The 21705-nt window shown below is 36.9% G+C and overlaps 1 protein-coding gene across 9 annotated transcripts in view; it reads right to left on the bottom strand.

Moving 5' to 3' along the window:
- The window catches only part of SPAG9 (sperm associated antigen 9), a 149112-nt gene that overhangs the window by 49752 nt on the left and 77655 nt on the right, over positions 1–21705 (bottom strand). For 4 of the 9 annotated variants that reach the window (XR_003791846.1, XM_029210897.1, XM_029210898.1 and 1 more), the window contains 3 exons: positions 19321–19415; positions 13404–13554; positions 4404–4445 (listed from right to left, as the gene is read on the bottom strand). Coding sequence is in view for 8 of the 9 variants with exons in the window: in XM_029210897.1 (XP_029066730.1) it covers positions 4404–4445; positions 13404–13554; positions 19321–19415 (288 nt within the window). In the remaining variant the exon portion in view is untranslated. Of the gene's footprint in view, positions 1–4403; positions 4446–13403; positions 13555–18439; positions 18817–19320; positions 19416–21705 lie in introns of those variants that run through there. The other 5 variants (XM_029210899.1, XM_029210900.1, XM_029210901.1 and 2 more) reach the window with 4 other exon arrangements.

The raw sequence follows: 21705 nt of genomic DNA, 5'->3' as shown, positions 1-21705 counted from the left end.
GTCCCTCAAAAACAATTTCTTTAGGTATATAAAGAGACTAGAGATAGTAAGTTTTACTATAACTAGATGAAATTCTCTTTTCAATTTGAAAGTTTTGAGAAAAGAAAACGATTTATACTATTTATGATTTGGGACTATCCATTCATTATTGCCTTGTGTTTAAAATAATTTTGATTACAAATATTGCAATATTAACCGTATGCTAATAAAATCAGCTGAATTACACAGCCAACTATTTTCTTTTGTGCATCTCAAATACAGAGCTGATATCCAATGGGAAGAAAGACAAATCAAATACATTAATAGTTCAATCCTCTATCACCTCCTCCCCTGTTAAAATTAAAAGACAAAATTATTTGACTATTTCCTGGAGCTGGAGACTGGCACCTAATACAAAAGTATCTGATAAAAATTTCATCAAGCTGGGCTTCCCTGGTGGCGCAGTGGTTGAGAGTCCGCCTGCTGATACAGGGGACACGGGTTCATGCCCCGGTCCGGGAAGATCCCACATACCGCAGAGCGGCTGGGCCCGTGAGCCATGGCCGCTGAGCCTGCGCGTCCGGAGCCTGTGCTCTGCAATGGGAGAGGCCACAACAGTGAGAGGCCCACGTACCAAAAAAAAAAAAAAAAAAATTCATCAAGTAAATTAGCTTGTTAGAAGTTGAGTCTGGAAAACTGACAATAATATTTCTGGAGCCAAAGAGGACTATAGTGAAAACAACTAGAAGCCACCCTGAGTACCACTCTCTTGGTCTTTGTTTTGATGTGTACTCTATTTAACAGAAAAAATAGAAGTGGCATTATTTTGGTTAATCTAACAGCCTGGCTAATTCACATTTATGTTATCATATACATGAATTCCCAAGCTTTAAAAGTTTAAAATATAAAGTACATTTAAAAATTAATATAAAGAGTCCAGGTTCTGATGAAGTGCTGATGGACAGCGCTTAAACCCATCAAAACTATGGATTCAGAAAGCCCTAGAGAATATCAAGTTCATCTACAATGAGAAAATTATATGCCTTTGAAGTTATTTGAAAAATAACTGGAGGTCGATCTTGACCTTGTTGTTTCCATTTATCTCTCAAATAAAAGTCAAGTAGAGAAATTATTTCCTCTTCCTTCATATCACCCTACCCCACAAGGTCTAGCTATTTTTACCTTAAAAAAAATTATGTAGTAATTTAAAAGTTCACAATATAAACAGCTTGGCAAAAGCCCTCTTCCCCAAAATCATTTGTGGATCTGGGAGTATGAAATAAAGTAACCAGGAGAGAGCTGAACCTAAAACAGGAAAAGGACTCTGACACTTCAGGGGATCTCAAGATTTAGGTCTACAAGGAAGTGGTAAATTAGGATCTGCTTAGAAGATGGTATTTTAAAATGCTATCCAAATAACATGAGATTATTGATCTGTAACTCACTTCCCTTTTATACTTTTACCACATAAAAATATTTTACACACATTAAAATAGCTCACAGTGTGGGCTGTACTTCTGACAGCTGGATCCCAGGGACAGACCATGAGAGCTGAAGAGGGAAAAGCTCTGAATTTTAGGGAACAGTTTTCAAAAGACGTATTTCTCCTTGGTCTCCCAGATAGTGGAGACATAAAGCTCCCAAGATTAGCAGGAAAGCAATGAGGTGGGAAGTCTCTGTCATGTGTTTGGCCAAGGGCACAATATTCTTATATTGTATCTCCTATGGAAGAAATTATGAAATTCTGTCACTAACTATGCCTCCAACTAAAGATAGAAGGAAAAAAGACAAACCTAAATATTAGCCGGCTAAAAGATAAAATGTACCACTTTTGGTCAACAATGAGTTCATATGATACCAGGTACAAAATGAGGGAAAATGTTTTACTAGGACCTAAATGGAAACTGGAAGCATTTACATAAATTATTCAACATAAAGTTATAGGGGAGTTGCATGCTGTGGTTTCGCATTCACTCTGTGACTTCTGGAGACTTCTAATTCCCATTTTATGCTGGTCATACGCCAGGTGTACTGTTTTGGCTAATAGTTTTGACTACAAATGCTGCTTGATTTATCTGACGACCACTGGCCTATCAATTTCAACTGCCTGATGCCATTAAGATAGCCTCTTCAATGACACAGGTGGGTGCCAAAAATGGAGACTCACCAGGTGGTCAAGTCTCTTTCTGATAAACGTTACTTGTTTTGTAACCCCATTCCCACTCCTTCAGTCTTTAAGAAACTCTTACACTGTAGGCTTTCATGTCACTGGAAAATGCCCACAAAAACGAGCAACCTGACTTGGGGTTCCAGTGTTATAACTGTAAAGGAATGGCACTCTTGTGCAACAAAACAAAATAACAAGTGCTGGTGAGATGTGAAGAAATTAGGACACTTGTGTACTGTTGGTGGGGTTGTAAAATGCTGCAACTGCTCTGAAAACAGTATGGAGTTTCCTCATAAAATTAAAAATAGAACTACCACATGATCCAGCACTACCCCTTCTGGGTATAAAACCAAAAGATTTGAAAATAGGGATTCAAAGAGATATCTGTATACCCATGTTCACAGCAGCACTATTCATAGTAGCCAAGAGGTAGAAGCGACCCAAATGTGCATTGAGGGATGAAATGGATAAACAAAACGTGGTATATGTATACAATGGAATATTATTCAGCCTTAAAAAGGAAGGAAATCCTGTCACATGCTACAACATGGATGAACCTTGAGGACATTATGCTAAGTCAAATAAGCCAGTCACAAAAGGACAACTACTACATGATTCCACTTATATGAGGTATCTAAAGTGGTCAAATTCATAGAAACACTAAGTAGAGTGGCAGTTGCCAGGGCTGAGGGCAGAGGGAAAGGGGAGTTGTTGTTTAATGGGTATAGAGCTTCAGACGTGCAAGACAAAAAAGTTCTAGAGATCTGTTTCACAACAATGTGAATACTGTTAACACTACTGGACTGTATACTTAAAAATGGTTAAGATAGTAAATTTTATGTTATACGTTTTTTATCACACAAAAAAACAGAACAGGTGTCATTACTTTTAGCTTCACTTGAGATACCATAGTGAAAACAATCTGGTCTTTGTGCTATTTTCCTACTGGTTTTAGATTATCAGGCTGAAAGTCTATAGGCCTTTACAGGATACTTTCAGATGTTCCATTCATCAAATGCCTCCCGTGCCCAGTGCTGCACAGAATACATATGTCATGTGTTATCTGGCATTGCCCCATTACAATTTATGTTCAGAAAGACTATAAAGTAAGTTCACAAGTATAAAAATAAATTATCCCACTAAGGACAACTTAGAAATGTTCCAATACAGTGTTTTCCTAAGTAGCCGCCTGATTTCATCTGAAATAAGCTTTAAAAAGGGGGCAAGCAACTCTGCTACATAAGTTCGTCTTTAGCTTCAAAGATTTTAAGCCTAATGTAAGTAAAAGACAAAATTACAGAGAGTAACTAGCCCAGTGGATACCCACTATAACACTTATCACCTTATATTTAATTTCTATGTTTACATTTCTTTCTCCCCAAGTTAAAGTTGTGCCCAAAGCAGTAGTTTTAACACTCTTTTGATTTACAACTCTACACCATAAGAGAATCACAAAATTCTGTGTATACAAGTATTTTATGGAGAGCTTCGCATCTTTAATTTGATTCCTAGAGGAGTCCGTGACCCAAAGAAACACTGAGAAGCATAATTCTAGACACATTTAGGTGAAATAAGTCTGGATGTAAATTATACTGTAGGTTCAAAAAAATTTAGAGAGGCATGGATGACCTACCTCTGAAGGTATTTCTGAAAAAGACACTGTTCCACTGTCATGGACCTGCTGAAGGCCTTACCCTGGTTAACCCTGACCTAGTAGGTAGGAGAAAGTCTTATTTTGTCTTTTTTGTCTTTATATCCCCAGGGTCTAGCATATCAAGCCTGACATGAAGTAGGCTCTCAAAAGATGTTTGCTGAATGAAGCTGAATGGTGCCCTGACTGGGGCTGAACAAATCTGTTTAAATAGGGAGGCAGCCCATGGTAAAATGACATACTAGGCTGTCTCCAGGATACATACAAGTTATGTACATTCTGCCCTGAGGAAGGTATTTGTGCAAAGCATACACGTTTTCTCACCTAGAGCTGGAAAAATAGAAATAGGCTGAATTTCCACAGGATTTACTTATTATTTTCTCCTTTATTTCAAAATGCTGACTTTAGAGAGGAGTAAATTACAGATTACAGTAAAGCCCTAGCAACCACTGTAGAAGAAACAATTTTCTTTTTTATTTCAGGGAATAACATCAGCAGTCTTCCAAACTGAGCACTTGATGTCTTGAAAATAGCAGCTGAGAAAGTACCCAAAAGTTAATCACTTTCATTTACTTTTTACAAAACATTTTGAAACCCCATTCTCACCTCCTGTTCTATAGCCTTCAGAGGTTCAGGACTACTGCTGACCTGAGAAGAGGGAAAGATTATAAAAGAGAAAAAAAAAAAAAAATCATGTATTTACTAGGTGTTAGCATATTTCTAAGTATCTTTGGCTTGTGCTACCTCTCAGAATAACAAGATCCATCTCTTTTATCTACTTTGTTAAAATGAGGGTTTGGGGGTTTTGTTTTGTTTTGACTTAAAATCACCTCCTTTAAGCCTCTTTTTAAAGCCATCTCATGACTCAAAAACCACCTCTTGGGTCTTGTCTTACCTTATACTTTGTCAATAAGCAGTTTATCACTTAACCCTTTTTTCTATTCACACAGCTGTGTGAAATCTTCCTGAAATTTATCCTAATCATCTCGAGTAATTAACATAATAAATATTCCAGTTTAGCATACTTGGAAACATTAACCACACTCTTCTTCCCTCCCGCCCCTCACTTCTGAAACTGTTAAGAGAACACTAACAATCGAAGGGTAACCAAGATTCAAGTCCTTTTTCACAAAAACATTTATTTACTCATATTCTTCATTTCTATCTGTACATTTGCCCTCTTTGAGACAAAAGTGTTTTTCTTAAACACAAAGCAACTTCAAGTTTTAAATATTCTTAGTCTGGAAATCCATCAAAGTCTTTTGAAAAGTCTAAAATACAGCTCTCCTAGCTCCCTGTTAATTCCCACAAAAAAACCCACAGATGAGCAAGGCATGATTCACTTTTTTTCTTTTTTTTTTTTAAATTGAAATATAATTGACTTACAATACTATACTAGTTTCAGGTGTACTACATAGTGGTTTGATGTTTTTAGACATTACAAAATGATCACCACGATAAGTCTAAGTACCATCTGTCATCATACACAGTTAATTCAATATTATTGACTATATTCCCTATGCTGTACATTACATTCCTTTGACTTCTTTATTTCATGAATGTAAGTTTGTACCTCTTAATCTCCCTCACCTATTTCACTCATCACCTCATGCCCCCTCCCCTCTGGCAACTACCAATTTGTTCTCTGTACCTATGAGTCTGTTTCTGTTTTGTTATGTCTGTTCATTTTGTTATGCCTGTTCGTTTTGTTCTTTGAGGTTCCACATATAAGTGAAATCACATGGTATTTGTCTTTCTCTGTCTGACTTTTCTCACTTAGCATAATACCCTCTAGGTCCATCCATGTTGTCACAAATGGCAAGATTTCATTCTGTTATATAGTTGGATCATATTCCATTTGATCTATAGCATGACTCACTTTATACAAACCAGACTGCCTCTCCCTTAATATCTGTTTACATGATCTTTGATTCTGGATTCTCATCTTCAACTCTTCTCAACTATCATTTCATCAAAAGCTAGGTAAATAACTCTCTAAATAAAAATGAAAAGACTGTGAACATAACATTTTAAAATGAAAAACAAAAAGCAAGCTGCAGGAAATACTTAGAGCATAAACCCATTTATCGTTTTGGTTTTTTTTTTTTAAGATTTTTTTTTTTTTTTGATATGGACCATTTTTAAAGTCTTTATTGAATTTGTTACAATATTGCTTCTGGGTTTTTTTGGTTGGGTTTTTTTGGCCACAAGGCATGTAGGACCTTAGCTCTCCGAACAAGGATCAAACTGGCACCCGCTGCATTAGAAGGCTAAGTCTTAACCACCTGGACTAAGTCCCTAAAACCATTTATCTTACAAAGACATATATGAGTATGTATTATCTATGTACATATATAAAGAAAAGGGTATGAATGGTATACCAACTATTCACAATGACTGAGGCAAAGGAATGGAATTTAGAATTGGACAACTATACATTTTTACTCTAGATTTTCGATATCATTTGATTGTGAAACATTATTAATATGACTTTTAAAAAAATTATTAAGCCTACTTCCTAAAATATTTGGACTCTGAGCAACTTTACAACATTTCTAGCATCTGGCATTGTGTGTGACCTGGTAGGCATCAAAATTTTTTAATGCAAAAAGCAAGGTAATTTTTCTTCAACAGGAAATACTTAGAGCTATTTTTCTTATTCTAAGAGTTTGTTTAAACATTAAATATCAATAGTAATAAATACTCATGTGCCAATTACTTCAAAAAGAGTCACATTAGAAACATAAGCTTTAAATACCATCGTTTTTAAATAGTGTTGTTTATTTGGAGTTTTACCATTTTTCATTCTCAACATACACTAGCATCTTGGTCAATAAACAACACAATAAATATGCCAAAAAGAGGAAAAAAATCTCATTGATTAACACCCACTAAGAAAGAACTAATTCCACTGCCTCTTCTCTAAGCAAGAGTTTAAAAGGGGAGAAAGTATGTATCCTATAATTTTGTCAGTTATACCTCAATAAAAATGAATGGGTAAGTACAAAAATATTAAGAAGAGTAAATCTTAACTCCCTTTTCCCTTCAAACTGCAACTGTCAGCTGTGGATGATTCCTGAAGTTATCTAATGAGGATATATGTGAGTGGGAAAGTTTGTAAATAAAAACTGAAGTTATAGAAGAAATTCCTTGCCCTCTGTCCCAAGCAAAACCAACCTGAAATATTACAACATATAATCCATTTTTCTTAAAATTCTATTTTTAGTTTAACACTAATGTAAAAATCCAAAAGGAGATAATGTATACTATAAACTAATGGAAAAACCCAACGTAAGCATCAACGGAAGAAAGGGCCTAGAAGAAATCACATTCCAACCGGTAAGCACATTTAGTGCCTAGATCTTGGTTCCTAAATACCATTCTACAATAAACAGAACCAAGGCTTCTTGGAGAAGCACTTGATTGCACAGCAGGGGCAGGGAAAATGCAAGAGCCTGGAGCATCTGATGGTGTCAGGAAGGAAGGACTCAAAAGAGTGTGGGCATGTCGAAAGGATATAGGATGACTCCTGAAAGAGCTCCTGATGTCCAAGGCTGAAACACTCTGAGCAACAAAATAAATAGTAATGGGACTTCCCTGGTGGTGCAGTGGTTAAGAATCCGCCTGTCAATGCAGGGGACACAGGTTCGATCCCTGGTCTGGGAAGATCCCACATGCCGGGGAGATACTAAGCCTGTGCGCCACAACTACTGAGCCTGCACTCTAGAGCCCACGAGCCACAAATACTGAGCCCATGCACCACAACTACTGAAGCCTGCGCACCTAGAGCCAGTGCTCCACAACAAGAGAAGCCACCGCAATGCGAAGCCTGCACACCGCAAGGACGAGTAGGCCCCGCTCGCCACAACTAGAGAAAGCCCACGTGCAGCAATGAAGACCCAAAGCAGCCTAAATAAATAAATTAATTAATTAATTAATAGTAATAGCATTGGATAACCTACAGAACAAAATAATACCTTTGAGTTCAAATATGAAGGAAAGAAGGGAGGGAGTGAGCAGCTCTCCCTCCCCAAAGAATTACAGTTAATGAATGTAGGATGAAGAAAATAGAAAATAAGCATTACAACACCACAGTAATAATTACTGTAGGTAAGATTCACTGATGCACGTTAAAATCAGTAAATGAAAGTCTGAGGAGAAGCAGGATATTGGCTCAGTCTCAAAATATATCCACCAAGATATTAATTAAATTATAAACAGAAAAACAGTAACTTTACAGTGAAGAAATCCAACACACACCAGCTGAACCAAGCAATCGAGGTTAACATCACCACTACGGCATTCTACAGTATTCTTGCCAAAAATATATAGCCTCAATCTAATCATAAGAAACCATCAGAGAAGCCCAAATTGAGAGCTATTTTACAAAATAACTAACCAGTACTCTTTAAGCCTGAAGGTCATGAAAGACAAGGAAAGGCTGAGAAACCATCAAATGTTAGAAGAGACTGAGGAAACATAACTCAGTGCAATGTGGGATCCTGGATTGCATCCTGGAACTGAAAAAGAACAGTAGTGGGAACATTGGCAAAATCTGAATACAAGTCTGTAGTTCAGCTAATAGTATTGTACCAATGTTAATTTCTTAGTTTTGATAATCTTACCATGGTTAGTTAACATACCAATGTTGGGTGGGTGATGGGTATCGTTCCTTCTGTACTATTTTTGCAACTTTTCTATAAGTCTAAAATGTTTCAACATGAAAAGTTAAAAACAAAACAAACCAAGAGCTTTAACTGTTTGGAAATTTAAAATCACACATGCGTTTTACAACAGGATCTTTAATCACAAAAGACACAGGAATAAGGTTTAACTACTATAGAGATTCAAGCTTGGGAAAACTAAAGAAATAGGAACAATTTAACACAAATGGAGGAGGATGGAAAATTCTTCTAAACAATAATGCTGGCTCTGTTCAGAAATTTTCCATTCTGCATGCTAAGCACGTCCCCTGACGAATGCAGCACACATTGACCACTGGCTTTATATACCAAACCCTGCTAACAAGACCTTCTCACAGCAGTTCCACTGAAGTATTTCAAGTCATGTGGTTTCAAAAGTACTCTTTAAAACTTTCACAAGTAGGTATCAATCCAATTGCTTTTTAGCTAAAATTGTTTTTCTCAGTTCTAAAAGTCACATTCTACTAATAACCAACAACCCAGGAGACTCTAAAGGAAAAAATAATACTTTTTCGGAGTATATATACATATGTGTATACTCACACACGTCTTTAGGCATGCGCAGGTGCATATATATGCATAGGTGTATATATACATATATATGTGTACATGTGAAACTAGATGGAATCTATGAAATCATTGCCAAAGTGATACTAACCAAGGTCTAGAAAACAGCATGAAAATTTTATGTGTAGGATATTTTAAATGATATTTAAAACACTTTGTTCTCTTTCTATATTTGGGCACAAGGGAGAGATATCTGAACTCTAAACTTGTAAAGCAATGAAGAACTTATACAGCATAGCTGGTGAGAATACAAACAGCTACCATCCCTTTGGCAGGCAATTTGGTGATACCTAGCAAAATCTTAAATACATGCTTTAATCCAGCAATCCCACTTATGGGAATTATAAATACAAGTACTAAATTATGTACAAGGTTATTCAATGCAGCATTGCTTGTAAGGGCAAAAGATGAGGAAAAACTGAGATGTCCTGTCAATAAAGTAGATTTTAATGGCAGATGGGATATGTGACCCCTTTCCCCTGGCCCTTCCTCAATAATTCTGATGTATCATTCATCGCCCTTCACTCCGTTGTTTTCAATTTTTTTCTCTCAGACTCCTCTTCTAAGCACACAAACAACCCAGTCTCGCGCCTTCTAAGAGTATTTTTCCCTTCACCCTGCCAACTGAAAACATCTTTTCACTGTCCTCCCACCACAACCACCTTTCTTGAGTACTATACACTCTCTATTTCCTCCTTCGTGAATATAATTCAGTTGGATGAACAACCTTACCTTAACATTTTTGCCCATTTCCACCCTAGCATTTTTATAATACATTTTCAACAGAAAATGTCATTTAACATAAGAAGTTCCTTTTTACCAATTTTGCTAGTGGCCCCCCATTAAGAAATTTCTGTTAATGATACAATATAAAATTCCTCTGCTTTCTGCCTTAAACTGATCTCTAAACTCGATTTGAGGACCATCAAAAGGTGTCAGGTGAAGCTTCATGTAAGCTGTGGCATTTAGATTGGCCTTGAAAGAATACTTCTACTGGTGGTAACCTAAGCAGGATACAAATATGTATGTGGGAAAACTATATAGAAAAGGATGCACAGATGTGGAGTTCAGGAAAGGGGTCAAGGTCAGAAATTCAAACTTGTGAACACTGATGGGTGAATGGTATTTACAGACATGAAACTTGAGCTACCCACATTAAGTAGAGGAGGGGGCTAAAATTTAAGCCCTAGAGAACTACAACATTTAGAAGTGCAAAAGCAGCAATGGAAAAGGACCTGTGAAGAAAACCAGAGAGAGAGGGAGAGGGGGAGATGGGAGACAGAGGGAGAGGGGGAGGGGGAGGGGGGAGGGGGAGAGAAAGAGAAAGAGAAAGAGAAAGAGAAAGAGAAAGAGAAAGAGAAAGAGAAAGAAAGAGAAAGAGAAAGAGAAAAAGAGAAAGAGAAAGAGAATCCTGGGAGCAAAGTGAAGAAAACATTTCAAGAAGCAGAAAGTGGGCTTCCCTGGTGGCGCAGTGGTTAAGAATCCGCCTGCCAACACAGGGTCACAGGTTCGAGCCCTGGTCCAGGAGGATCCCACATGCCACGGAGCAACTAAGCCTGTGTGCCACAACTACTGAGCCTGCTCTCTAGAGCCCGTGAGCCACAACTACTGAGCCCGTGTGTCACAACTACTGAAGCCCATGTGCCTAGAGCCCGTGCTCCACAACAAGAGAAGCCACCGCAATGAGAAGCCTGTGCACCGCAACGAAGAGTAGCCCCCGCTCACCACAACTAGAGAAAGCCTGCATGCAGCAACAAAGACCCAACGCAGCCAAAAATAAAATAAATAAATTTTTTTACAAAAGAATGATAAAAAACAATTAAAAAATAAAATTAGAAGAAAACTAAGTTGGAAGGACAAATTTTATTTTAAAAAAAAGCAGAAAGTATTCAAATGTGTCAAATGCTGCCACAAGACAAGATGGGAATGAGAATTTTCCATCACACTATTTATTTATTTATTATTTATGGCTGTGTCCGGTCTTCGTTGCTGTGTGCAGGCTTTCTCTAGTTGCGGCGAGCAGGGGCTACTCTTCGTGTGGTATGCAGGCTTCTCATTGTGGTGGCTTCTCTTGTGGATCACGGCCTCTAGGCCTGCGGGCTTCAGTAGTTGTGGCACGAGGTCTCAGTAGTTGTGGCTCATAGGCTTAGTTGCTCTGCAGCATGTGGGATCTTCCTGGACCAGGGATCGAACCCGAGTCCCCTGCATTGGCAGGGAGATTCTTAACCACTGTGCCACCAGGGAAGTCCCCATCATACTATTTAGAGAGATGGATATTTTGGGTAACCGTGAAAAAAGGCACATTGGTGCAGTAGGTAGCACCGAAGTCTCAGAGGAATGGGATGAAGAGAAAAAAAAACATTCTTCAAACACACCAAAGTCTGTCCCCACCTCGGGGTCTTTACAGATGCTAGTTGATCGTCCTGAAACACACAGTCCTCTGGACCTTTCCATGCACCTGTACCTTCTTCATTTCAGGGCACAAGTCACCACCTCCAAGAGGCCTTCCTTCATCACTCTAAAATAAGCACTCCTCCTTACTAATTACTCTCTAGCCCCCTACTTAGCTTTTTAAAAATAGTACATAACACTACTTGAAATTCCATGGTTTCATTTATTTGTTTGTTTGTTGATTTCCCCCACAAAAATACAATAAGTAAAGGAATAATATGTACAAATACTTCTTTTTAAGAACAACTTGTATATTTTTCTAGGTGCATGAGTCCTGGCAGATTTTCCAGTACAGCTGTCCCTTGGTATCTACAGGGGATTGTTCCAGGACTCCCTGTGCATACCGAAATCTAGATGCTCAAGTCCCTTATATAAAATGGTATAGTATACCTGAAGATTTCAGGTATACTATACAGGACTGGATTAAATAACAATCTTCTCTTTAAGGTATCTTTTTGTATGGTAGTTAAAATACAGTTACCATATGGTATACATTTTTGATGTCCTAGAAGTATCCCTGCTACTTAATTTTGTTCTGGGAAAGGGACATGGCAAGTAGGCGATTGAGAGCTGGGTGTTTTGGAAGATCTATTAAACCAACAGGCAGGCTAAAAAAGTCAGTGTGGCCATAGGGCTAAGAATGAGAAAACTTCCTAGTGGCATCACTGTGGACACTGAGCAGCTGCATAACTACCTTCTAATAAAGTGAGCAAAAAAGAAAGGAGAATGAAAAAAAGGTGAGGTTAGGCCTACTGTTAAAAATACTTTTCAGTGAGAGCAAAGCTATGAAATATTTATTGACTGTTTACTGTTTTGAGCACATTTCAGAGGTCAATGGAATGATTCTAAATGCCTCTACCTACTAGAGCTGAAAAACAGACCATTTATATTATCTTCAAAAGAGTCTTTCTAACATCTAAAACAAATAATTCATTTGACAGACATGTTCTGAGTGACGATTATGTGCTAGACACCTTTTCTAAGTGCTAGGGATACAGCACTAAACAAACCGCATGGCTTTGGAGAGAAACAAAGTAAATAAGTAAATGACTTCGTAATTTAGAAGTATCATAAGAGCTATCTATGTAAGTACTTAAACCATGATAAGTAATTTGGAGAAAAAGAGACCAGAAAAAGGAGATAAAGACGTAAGTAACTCACCTGTATTCATTGTAGGTGGCCTGTTTGTTTTATGACAGAGTAGATTTTCTAATGTAACAAGGTTCCTTTATAATCAGTGTTCCCTTTATAAATATTGCACTTTATAAGATATATACTATAACTTCAATTATTTTCAATTATTAGTATATCTCCACTCTTAGAATATATTATTATTTATATTTATAACTTATTTGGTGACAAGATCTTGGTCAAGAACATAATCTATAATAAACTAACACCAGGCCTTTTTAGCTAAACACAATGCACTTTTGGATATTGCTTTATGAAGGTTTTGAGGAATGTATCATGGGGTTTTTTTTGTTTTTTTTTTTAAGTGAAGCCCTACTAAATTCTGAAGCTTCCTAACAGTGAACCAAGGATTTCAGGTGGCAATAATTTTCGGTTCACTGGTCACCCCATCCTAAATTCATATAATGTAAATCAAATAGAAATAGCCTAAATCAAATAGAAATGTTGGTCATTAGTGTGACAACCAAGATGTAACAAAGCTTGACTCTGTTTTCCTATATAACTTGAAAAAGTATAATAAAAAACTAAAACTCTTGGGAAGAGCTCATTTCCAATTTAAAAAAAGCATCTGTTTTACGAACTAAAAATGTGTACATACGATTTCATTTTATTATGTTCTGGTTGTCTAGCACTTCAATTTGGATAAGAAAGCTTATAAAACATAAATTTAAGGTTTTCACAGAATAAAGCTTACCTTCAGGCTGGTGTGAGAACGTGGTTGACTTAACTCCTGAAATTTCCATTGCTCTGATCCAGGGGTCTCGCCACCTTTCTGAGTGTCAGGTGTAAGCAATCCATCTCCAGCAGGTAATGGGAAAATCCCTAATGATATAGGGCGTTCTTTTCTATTTGGAGAGGGGAGAAAAATTAAGCATTAATTCGTTTTTAACTGTTATTCATCATGACTGTAAGTAATAAGGCTGGGCTGTCACTGCTCCAGAATTATCACTCTTAAATAATTCTGTCTGCCTATCTGAACAAGCAGGCTTACCAAAGAGAAAGGACAGAGTCTCAGAAGCTAAATTAGCCCCAGGGAATCAACTAAGAAAGGTATAAAATATAGTTTAGGAAATCTTATTAAGTTACTGATGAGTCCCTTACCCCAACTCCTGCTTTTAGACTTCCCAATTCCTCATGTTAATCCCTAGATATTTACCATGCCTCTTCAGGGTATCTCTTTTCTGCCTAGAGGAAAATCAATATATGGTCTAAATCAGGGCTACTGATTAAATGGTAAAAAGAACATGTGGACCAAAAAAACGCTGCCTGCCATTTCAGTAAACAAACAACGTTGCCTGCCATTCAGCCATCAGCCACTGCAGCCAGCCCTGATGGAGGGCCCTGAAGGGAATTCAGGATGGAGAAAAACAGTATACTGACCCTAGATAGTTAAGACGCATATCGAAGGAATAATTTCAATGAGCCCAGACTCCTGCATGTTCCCATACATAGAAAAGCATTAAAATCATTAACTTGAGATGTCTGTCTTTTGTGATTAGCAGAAATCTTTCGATGTTCCACTATATGTTGTTTTTTATCTATTTATTTATTTTTCTCAGCAAAAACTCCTATATATCCTGGTTCCTCCCTTTGCCGGTTTGGGACGGTTCCTCAGAGCTATCTGAGAGGCTGCCCTGCTGGGCTATATAGTCCTTAGTAATGTCTCTGAATAAAACATTAATTCTCAACTTTTAGGGTGTGTGTGTGTGTGTGTGTGTGTGTGTGTGCGCGCGCGCGCGCGCTTTCAGAGTTTTATCCCCTAAAGTAGGAAAGCTGTATTGTTCTACAGAACCAATATATGAGACCCTTTCCACCACATTATGTATGAGAAAACAATTGTCAGTTTCTCCAAACAAGGAGGCCAAAAAATTCTATGAAAGACTGTAGAGTCTCCAATGCTTTGTGGGAAATTCCAGTGAACAAGAGTTTCAATTTTAATAATAGAATTTTAACAAGAAACACATCCTTTGTTAATGCAAAGGACTTTTAGAGGGTAGAAATAAGCCTGGGTCATCCTGGGTCATTAACTCAAATGGAAATTAGCAAGAAATGAGACACCAAAGGTTTGGAGCTTCTAGGAACCATAGTGCTGCTGGTAAAAAATGTAAGTTAGAACAGAAACACTGAGGTTATAAATAAGTAATATAAATAAATAATAAATTGGAAAATATTCAGTTTTTCTAAATAAGTCTTTATTCTGTAAGCTTATTTTCATACCAAGAAACTTAAGCCACTTTTGAAATGTGCCCTCACTGAACACAAAGGGTACACTGCTTTCATTCCTAATGACAATCAGAAAGGATCAGTACAACTGTCAAACACCTCCTTAAAGATGAGGTGAAGCAAAAGGGTTGATAGACTGCATTTTATTAAAGTTGTAGGCACAAGGAAATAGAACAGGACTTTTCTCTATCAAGAGTTAATTATTTATAACTTCTTCACACTTGGGGTACTTTTCCTATTTGATTTGGGAGGAAAATTCACACGCATGTAGGCAGCATAATAAAAGGCTAGATTTTAAAACCAAATCTAAGTGTGTCTCCACGACCTGCCAGAACAACCAAATAACAAAGTTGTCGGCTATTCTTTCTACCAGTTACTCCCAAATGCTGGTTCAGCAAGAAAGTTGTCGTAAGTCCACAGAGAAGAGGCATTATTTATTATATCCTTACTGGATAACACAGAACACGTTATACACATACATGCTTCCACATATCATAGAACCTGTTCTTTCTTGAGAATGATTCACCCCTTTGCCACATCTTTTCTGCTTGATTTTAAAATGCCCTTTATTTCACCAAATGATGGTGACAACGATTGGAAATTTTGGGTGGGGAACGTATTTTGGGAACTGAAAATCTAAGGGTCTAAGAGCTACTAGATTACTTATTGTTTTTTAACATATCTTAATGACTTTAGCAAAAAGTGACCAGGAATTTAATCAGATGGAAGTTAATGGAAGGCTCTCTAACCCCAAGTGCAAAGAAAGACAATACAAACTTCATTCGAATTCATCACACTGCCAATGATAATCAAAATACAGGCCAGTCATGAGAATTATCTTCCTTTATGAATGACAACACAATCATTTTCACACACGTTAAATACTGGAAAAGTTGGGGGAAGGAGTTGGCTGTGGGTCCAAGTTTTACTTTCCTACTCCTGTTAAATACTAAATCTACAATCCAAAATATAAGTAGAATTCAAACCTTTGTACTGCTTATATTTATCCTTCAGAAACTGCTTGACAGGGAGGGAATTTTTCTTCAGAGACTGATAGCTGTCAAGAGGGTCAATGATGCTCTAGGTTACACTGTTCCAACTGTGGAAAAATTGTATTACTACACACATCTTTTCTCTCCTTTTTTTACTGATAAACTACGTAAGACTTGGCGGGGAGGGAGAGGGACATGTAATTATGCACGTTAAGTAGAGTCCTATTTTCAAAAGGAAACCCTGAAAAGTGAACATTAGTCCTGTACTACATTGGTATGCATGTTTGATACTCTATATGTTAAACGCTTCAGTAAAACTCCCAAAAGAAACCAAAGAATGAAATACATGTGGGAAAATATCAAGTGGCAGATTTAAACCCCAGGTGTTTCAATAATGCATTACTACCTAGAAACAAAGCTATCATCAGGTATCAGAATCCTTGTTACATATTTTTAAAAACTGCCATATATCCATTTTTAAGTTGGTTATTTAAATGTTATCTTATGTGCATAAATAACTTTGCAAATATGTTTTGAAACAGCTTTATTATTCCCATTTAAAACAAATAATAATTAATAAAATCTACTGTACATATTATAAAGAGCAGTAAAAAGGTTACATTTGTTCAACACCCACCATGTGGCAAGCACTCAGATGGATGATTATCTCATTTAATCCTCATAAGGAAATAGGAATTATTTTCCCTGGTTTCAGATTAGGAAAGGTGACACTCAGAGACGTTAGGCACTAGTAATCAGCAGAAATGGGATTCAAAGTCAGGCCTGTTTTGACTTCAAGACCCATGTACTTTCCTTGGAACTACCTATTTCTTGACAATTTAATCTTAATATTAAAGACTGAATATGGAAGACTTTCTTCAATCAGATCAACAGCAACTTCTATGTCAAGGAACTTTTTAAATTTAGTCATAAGTTGTTATTTTATGAATAAAACAGCTAGAGCTAAAATAGTTTTGCTAACAATGTAGTAGATATAAGTGACTATGAAAATTATTTACTTGTTTAATTTACAATATATCTTGCGACTGATTGAATACAAAATAATCATCTCACGTGTTTTTTAAAACGACCCAATGGGGTAAGAACCTCAGAGGAGGAAACTCTGGCACAGAGAGTAAGCACCTTGCCAAAGGCCCCACAGCTCGCATGTGGCAGAGCGTTTGTAGCCAGGCAGTCTGACTCCAAACCTCTCACCCACTGCACAGCACTGCATGGCACAGCACTGCACTGCATGGCACAGCACAGCACTGGCATCTTAAATGGAACGGAAACCTAAGCCAGCCCTTTAAGACTAATCTTATTTTAATAGTCTAAATATTCTTGAGTCAAGGTATTTTTCAATTTCCTAAAAGCCTATATATACATACATACAAATCCTTTATGTATTAAAATATACACAAGTAATAAGATTTGCTCCTGATTTTTATAAAATCAGGAAAAAAAAAAATGACCAAGTACCTAGTTTTAAGACCATAGTTGAAGTTTAATTTTTGGACCTTAAACTAATGTTGAACATGAATGGACCTATGAATAAAAAAAGAACACACTGAGGGAATTTACTACTTTAAGTACACAATTAGGAGTTGAGTTTTAAGTAAACACATATAAAAAGCTATACACTATGAACCCTCATTTAAAACGATGCACAAATCAAAAATCTCAACAAATCAATTTTAGCTTGATGAGTTAGAAAACAAAAGAAACCAAAACATTAAATCTCTAAAATACAGAAGATGGTTCTTAGAGCGTGCAAGTAGAGTGAAGAGCAGAAAAGCTACAGAGATTAATGACTACCCCCCACAAGCGGGCATGGATATTTGTCACCCAAGTCTACAAAGAAAAGGCAACATCTGACAAAACAATAGTGAATAGGCTCTGTAAAGCTTTCATAACTTTGATGTGTAAATAATTGGGGGGAAAAATGAATTCCTTGCCCTAAAAGGTTCAAATCCTTTTGCTTTAAAATATATTTTGTTTTAGAAAGAAAATATTTAAGTTGTCAGTTCCCATGAGCTGCTATCAAAAACTGCAAAAACTGCAAAAAGGATGCCTGAACCTCCATCAGTCAAAGGATAGTTGGAACAAAATAAACACCTATGGCCTGTGCCTAATCAACTACAAGTCCCACCATAAAAGATTATTTGCTCCTAAATATTCAGATACTAAACGAAGAGACTGTGCAAATTTAGACCCAATGCTCGACTCCTGCTCTCCCTTTACTCTTTGAACACTGCTTAAAACAAGACCGCACTGATCTTGTACTTGTGTATAAGTACAATCTGAAAATCTTTTTCTTAAGTCGGTGCTTTCCAAACACCAAGCCGTATCCCTAAGTGATAGCCCATAAATTACTATAAATAAGAAATGAAATCTCAGCTTCAATCCATTTTCCATTGTTTCAATCTGCAACAGAAATGGTTACAAAGAAGACCCGTGAAGCTAAAAATTCAAGAAAAACCAACTAAACAGGGACTTCTAAGAGAGACTAAAGTACCTGAGTATCCTTGGTAGGTTCTGCGTCAGAGCTGGCACTCCGGTAGAAATAGAAAAGTGCACAAGCAGCAAAACAGAGAGAGACACTAAGATAGCAGAATTAATGACCACCGCCCCGCCAACAAAGCCAAACACAAACAGCAGCATGCATCCAGGACTCATGGCGCTGTGCTGGCATGGTGAAACACCGGAACCAGGAGGCCTACACGGGGGCCAAAGGGGTATCTTTGTAGTGAGGATCTGTCATTCAGCTGCTGCCACAAAAACAATGCCATCAGCAGCAGCTTTCCACTCCATCCTGCAGCAGCTCCGAAGCGATGACGTCATCCCGCTCTCCCCACCTCATAACCATAGAGCTGCTGCTCCTAGCATTTATGCAGCAATCCAGAGCAACGGCAAGCCTATTAACTGTTTTCCTCTCCACTAAGAGTCCTGGCTTAGCTCATTGGCTACAGTGCTTGGAGATCTACATAATTTATTCACACTCCCACATCAAACAGAAGTCCTAGCTACTAACCCTTTCAAACATGCCTCTCTGTAACAAAAAGGACTTTTAAACCAATTATACAGGAGAAATGAAAATTTTTCAGCATTCTCACAAATCAGACAATTTTAAACCTACTGTAATCTTCATTAAATATCAGAAATCAATCAAAATACCTCGATATGTTGCCATATAGCATGGCTCACAATTTACCTCTTCATTAGCGAAAGCTGTTCTGTTTTTCCATGCTACTCTCTCCGGTAGCATTCCAACTACAGTAGGGAGCTTTTTGAATCAGCTTAACTATTGTTCCAGGATTAAAGAACAGAGAGAAACAGAAACAAACAGATTATTTTATTACCCTTTTTCCCAAGGCAAAAATGTATTAAAAAGCTTACCTAATTCTACTATGAGCTGTGGACTCTAGTTGATCACCCCCTGAGAGCTGATGAAGTTTTGTTCTTTCTAAGTGTTCCATATAATTATGGATCATCTATTTTGAAGAAAGAAAAGAATACACAAAATTTTAAGACTAATACCTGGAATAAAAACATACTGTTTTAGCAAGGGAAACCTTTTAATATAAATTTCTTATTTATCAGACTACAGTTCCATGTAAAAGAATATTAAGGATGAAATTTTCTTTTAATGGCAAAGGAATATGCAAATGCTTACATTTAAGGATGCTAGTGTCCGCAAAAGTAGCCAACATCTTGCTTAGCATAGCAAAAAATTTTTTCGAACCCTGGCCACGCTTTCACTGCTGTGGCCAGGGTTTGATCCCTGGTCGGCGAACTGAGATCCCGCAGTGGCCCAGTGTGGCCAGATAAATAAATTTTTTTTTAAGTATGCTTTTGTTGTGAAAATTTTACTTGGCATGCATGCATATACAAAAATTAAGAAGTATGTAAATCAATTTGAAACTGTTGTTTACTTCAGATAAACAAAAAGATGAACTCTGATGCATGGATTAAGATGGGTAATTCTATCAAATCAAATATAAAAGAATCAATCAGGCTGTTCCCCAATTAAAACTAGCCCAAATAAGAAATGTATCAGACAAGGAAAAATTAATACAGAATCACATGGATATGGTATATGAAAGCATTTTTAAAACTTTCAAATTTAAAGATTTTCTCTTTACCACCATTTAAAGAACAGTTTTGCAGAAATACAGTTTTCGTCTTTGTGTCAGTGAGTCAGAAATAAAGAGCTGTTTCCTTCTTGTATCAGGGAAAACTTTAAGGGAAAAAATTTAAATGAGACTAGTATAACAAAGTGATGGTTGGGCCAAATAGATACCAATTTAAATTTTCAAAAGATTTTAGAAAATCTAAGTCAAATTCTTTTATAATGGAGAGTGATTATATGAATTTGATTCGTTCAAATGGAAGAATCTAAGTTTCTTTAAGCATTCAAATGAATAGAAATCTCCCCTAGACTGCTTTTACAATAATCTATTGATATTTATTCAATATAGACAAATAAAAAGATTAAATAAAATGCAAAGATACAGAATCAGTTCTACCCCAAATAATGCATTCTATAGATTGATTCTTGTCTTAAATGAATACGTTAAAAATTTTTTAATTTAGAAGATGTTGAATTCCAAACCTTCTTCAAATGACTGACCCAAGTAACTATTTCTGACATTCCAAAATGGTCTACATAATGAAATTGGTTTCAACCCAATTAAACTAACACTTAATAGGACAGAACAACAACAACAAAATGGCAGCTAATATTTATTGAGCACCAACTACAAATCAGCCAGTGCATGTACACTGTTTCAATTAATCCTCACAACAACAATATGATTTTCTAGATAAACTCCAGTTTAAGGAGGTTAAAATAACTTGCCCAACTTGACCAGCTAGTTAATGATTAACTGTGCTCTGTCAGCTAGTTGGTTTTGTGGCCAGAACTCAGGTCCATCTGACTCAGTCATCAGAGTAGGTAAGCATTACAGGACTCATGGTGTATCTGCCCTTTCAGTCAATTCTGGAGGCAGGCAATAAGTTCATTGTCCTTTCTTCCTCACTCCCACAAGAAAACCCCACATCCTAAAGCATTTCCTGATGTCTGAAATAAAATATGCACTATAGTCTACATATGCACAAAAAAGTAGAAATAATAAATTGTACATAAAAATTTAAGTTTTAATTACAGGGCTACACAGAGTAGCTCTGGTGTTTTTTTTTTAATAAAAAACTGAGTAGGGGGCAATGCTGCCAGGTAGAAAAGAGAGGTAGAGTAAAATAGGATATGCTTTAGATAAGCTACTATTGGGTCCACCAGCCCCATCCCTCCTTATCTCAGAACGGCAACTCTCAATTTTCTCCGGAAAATTAATTAACATTAATTCACACATATCCAGGAGTCAATTCAGCAACAAGTAGCTGGAGTCATGAAGAAGGGTCCCAAGCACACTGTTTAGAACATCCCAACTCCCCTCCCACTTAGAGAAATCTTCACAGCAGAGGTTGACTGTCAACTTTGGCTAAAACTGAAATGCAAGGCAATAGTTATTAGAAAAGCAAGGCAAAAATAGAGGTTTTGAAGACAAGTGGCATGAATCCTTTTAATTCTGTTGGCCTTGAATCCATCCATATGCAGCTCAAAATCCTATAAGTATATCCACAAAGCCACTATTCTTAAAGTGGTTGAGGTGGCATAAGACAAAGAGGCAAAGAAAATTTTCTAGTGCATTTAACGTCCATGTGTTTCATAACCTAAAAGCATTATTGAAAATTCAGGCAAGGGAATCAGACAGACCCAGGTTC

Source organism: Monodon monoceros, unplaced genomic scaffold (genome assembly GCF_005190385.1).
Source record: "Monodon monoceros isolate NGI ecotype Baffin Bay Population unplaced genomic scaffold, NGI_Narwhal_1 Super_Scaffold_9, whole genome shotgun sequence".
Lineage (NCBI taxonomy): Eukaryota > Metazoa > Chordata > Mammalia > Artiodactyla > Monodontidae > Monodon > Monodon monoceros.
The sequence above is the reverse complement of the archived record's forward strand: the minus strand, read 5'-3'. Positions and strand labels throughout refer to the sequence as shown.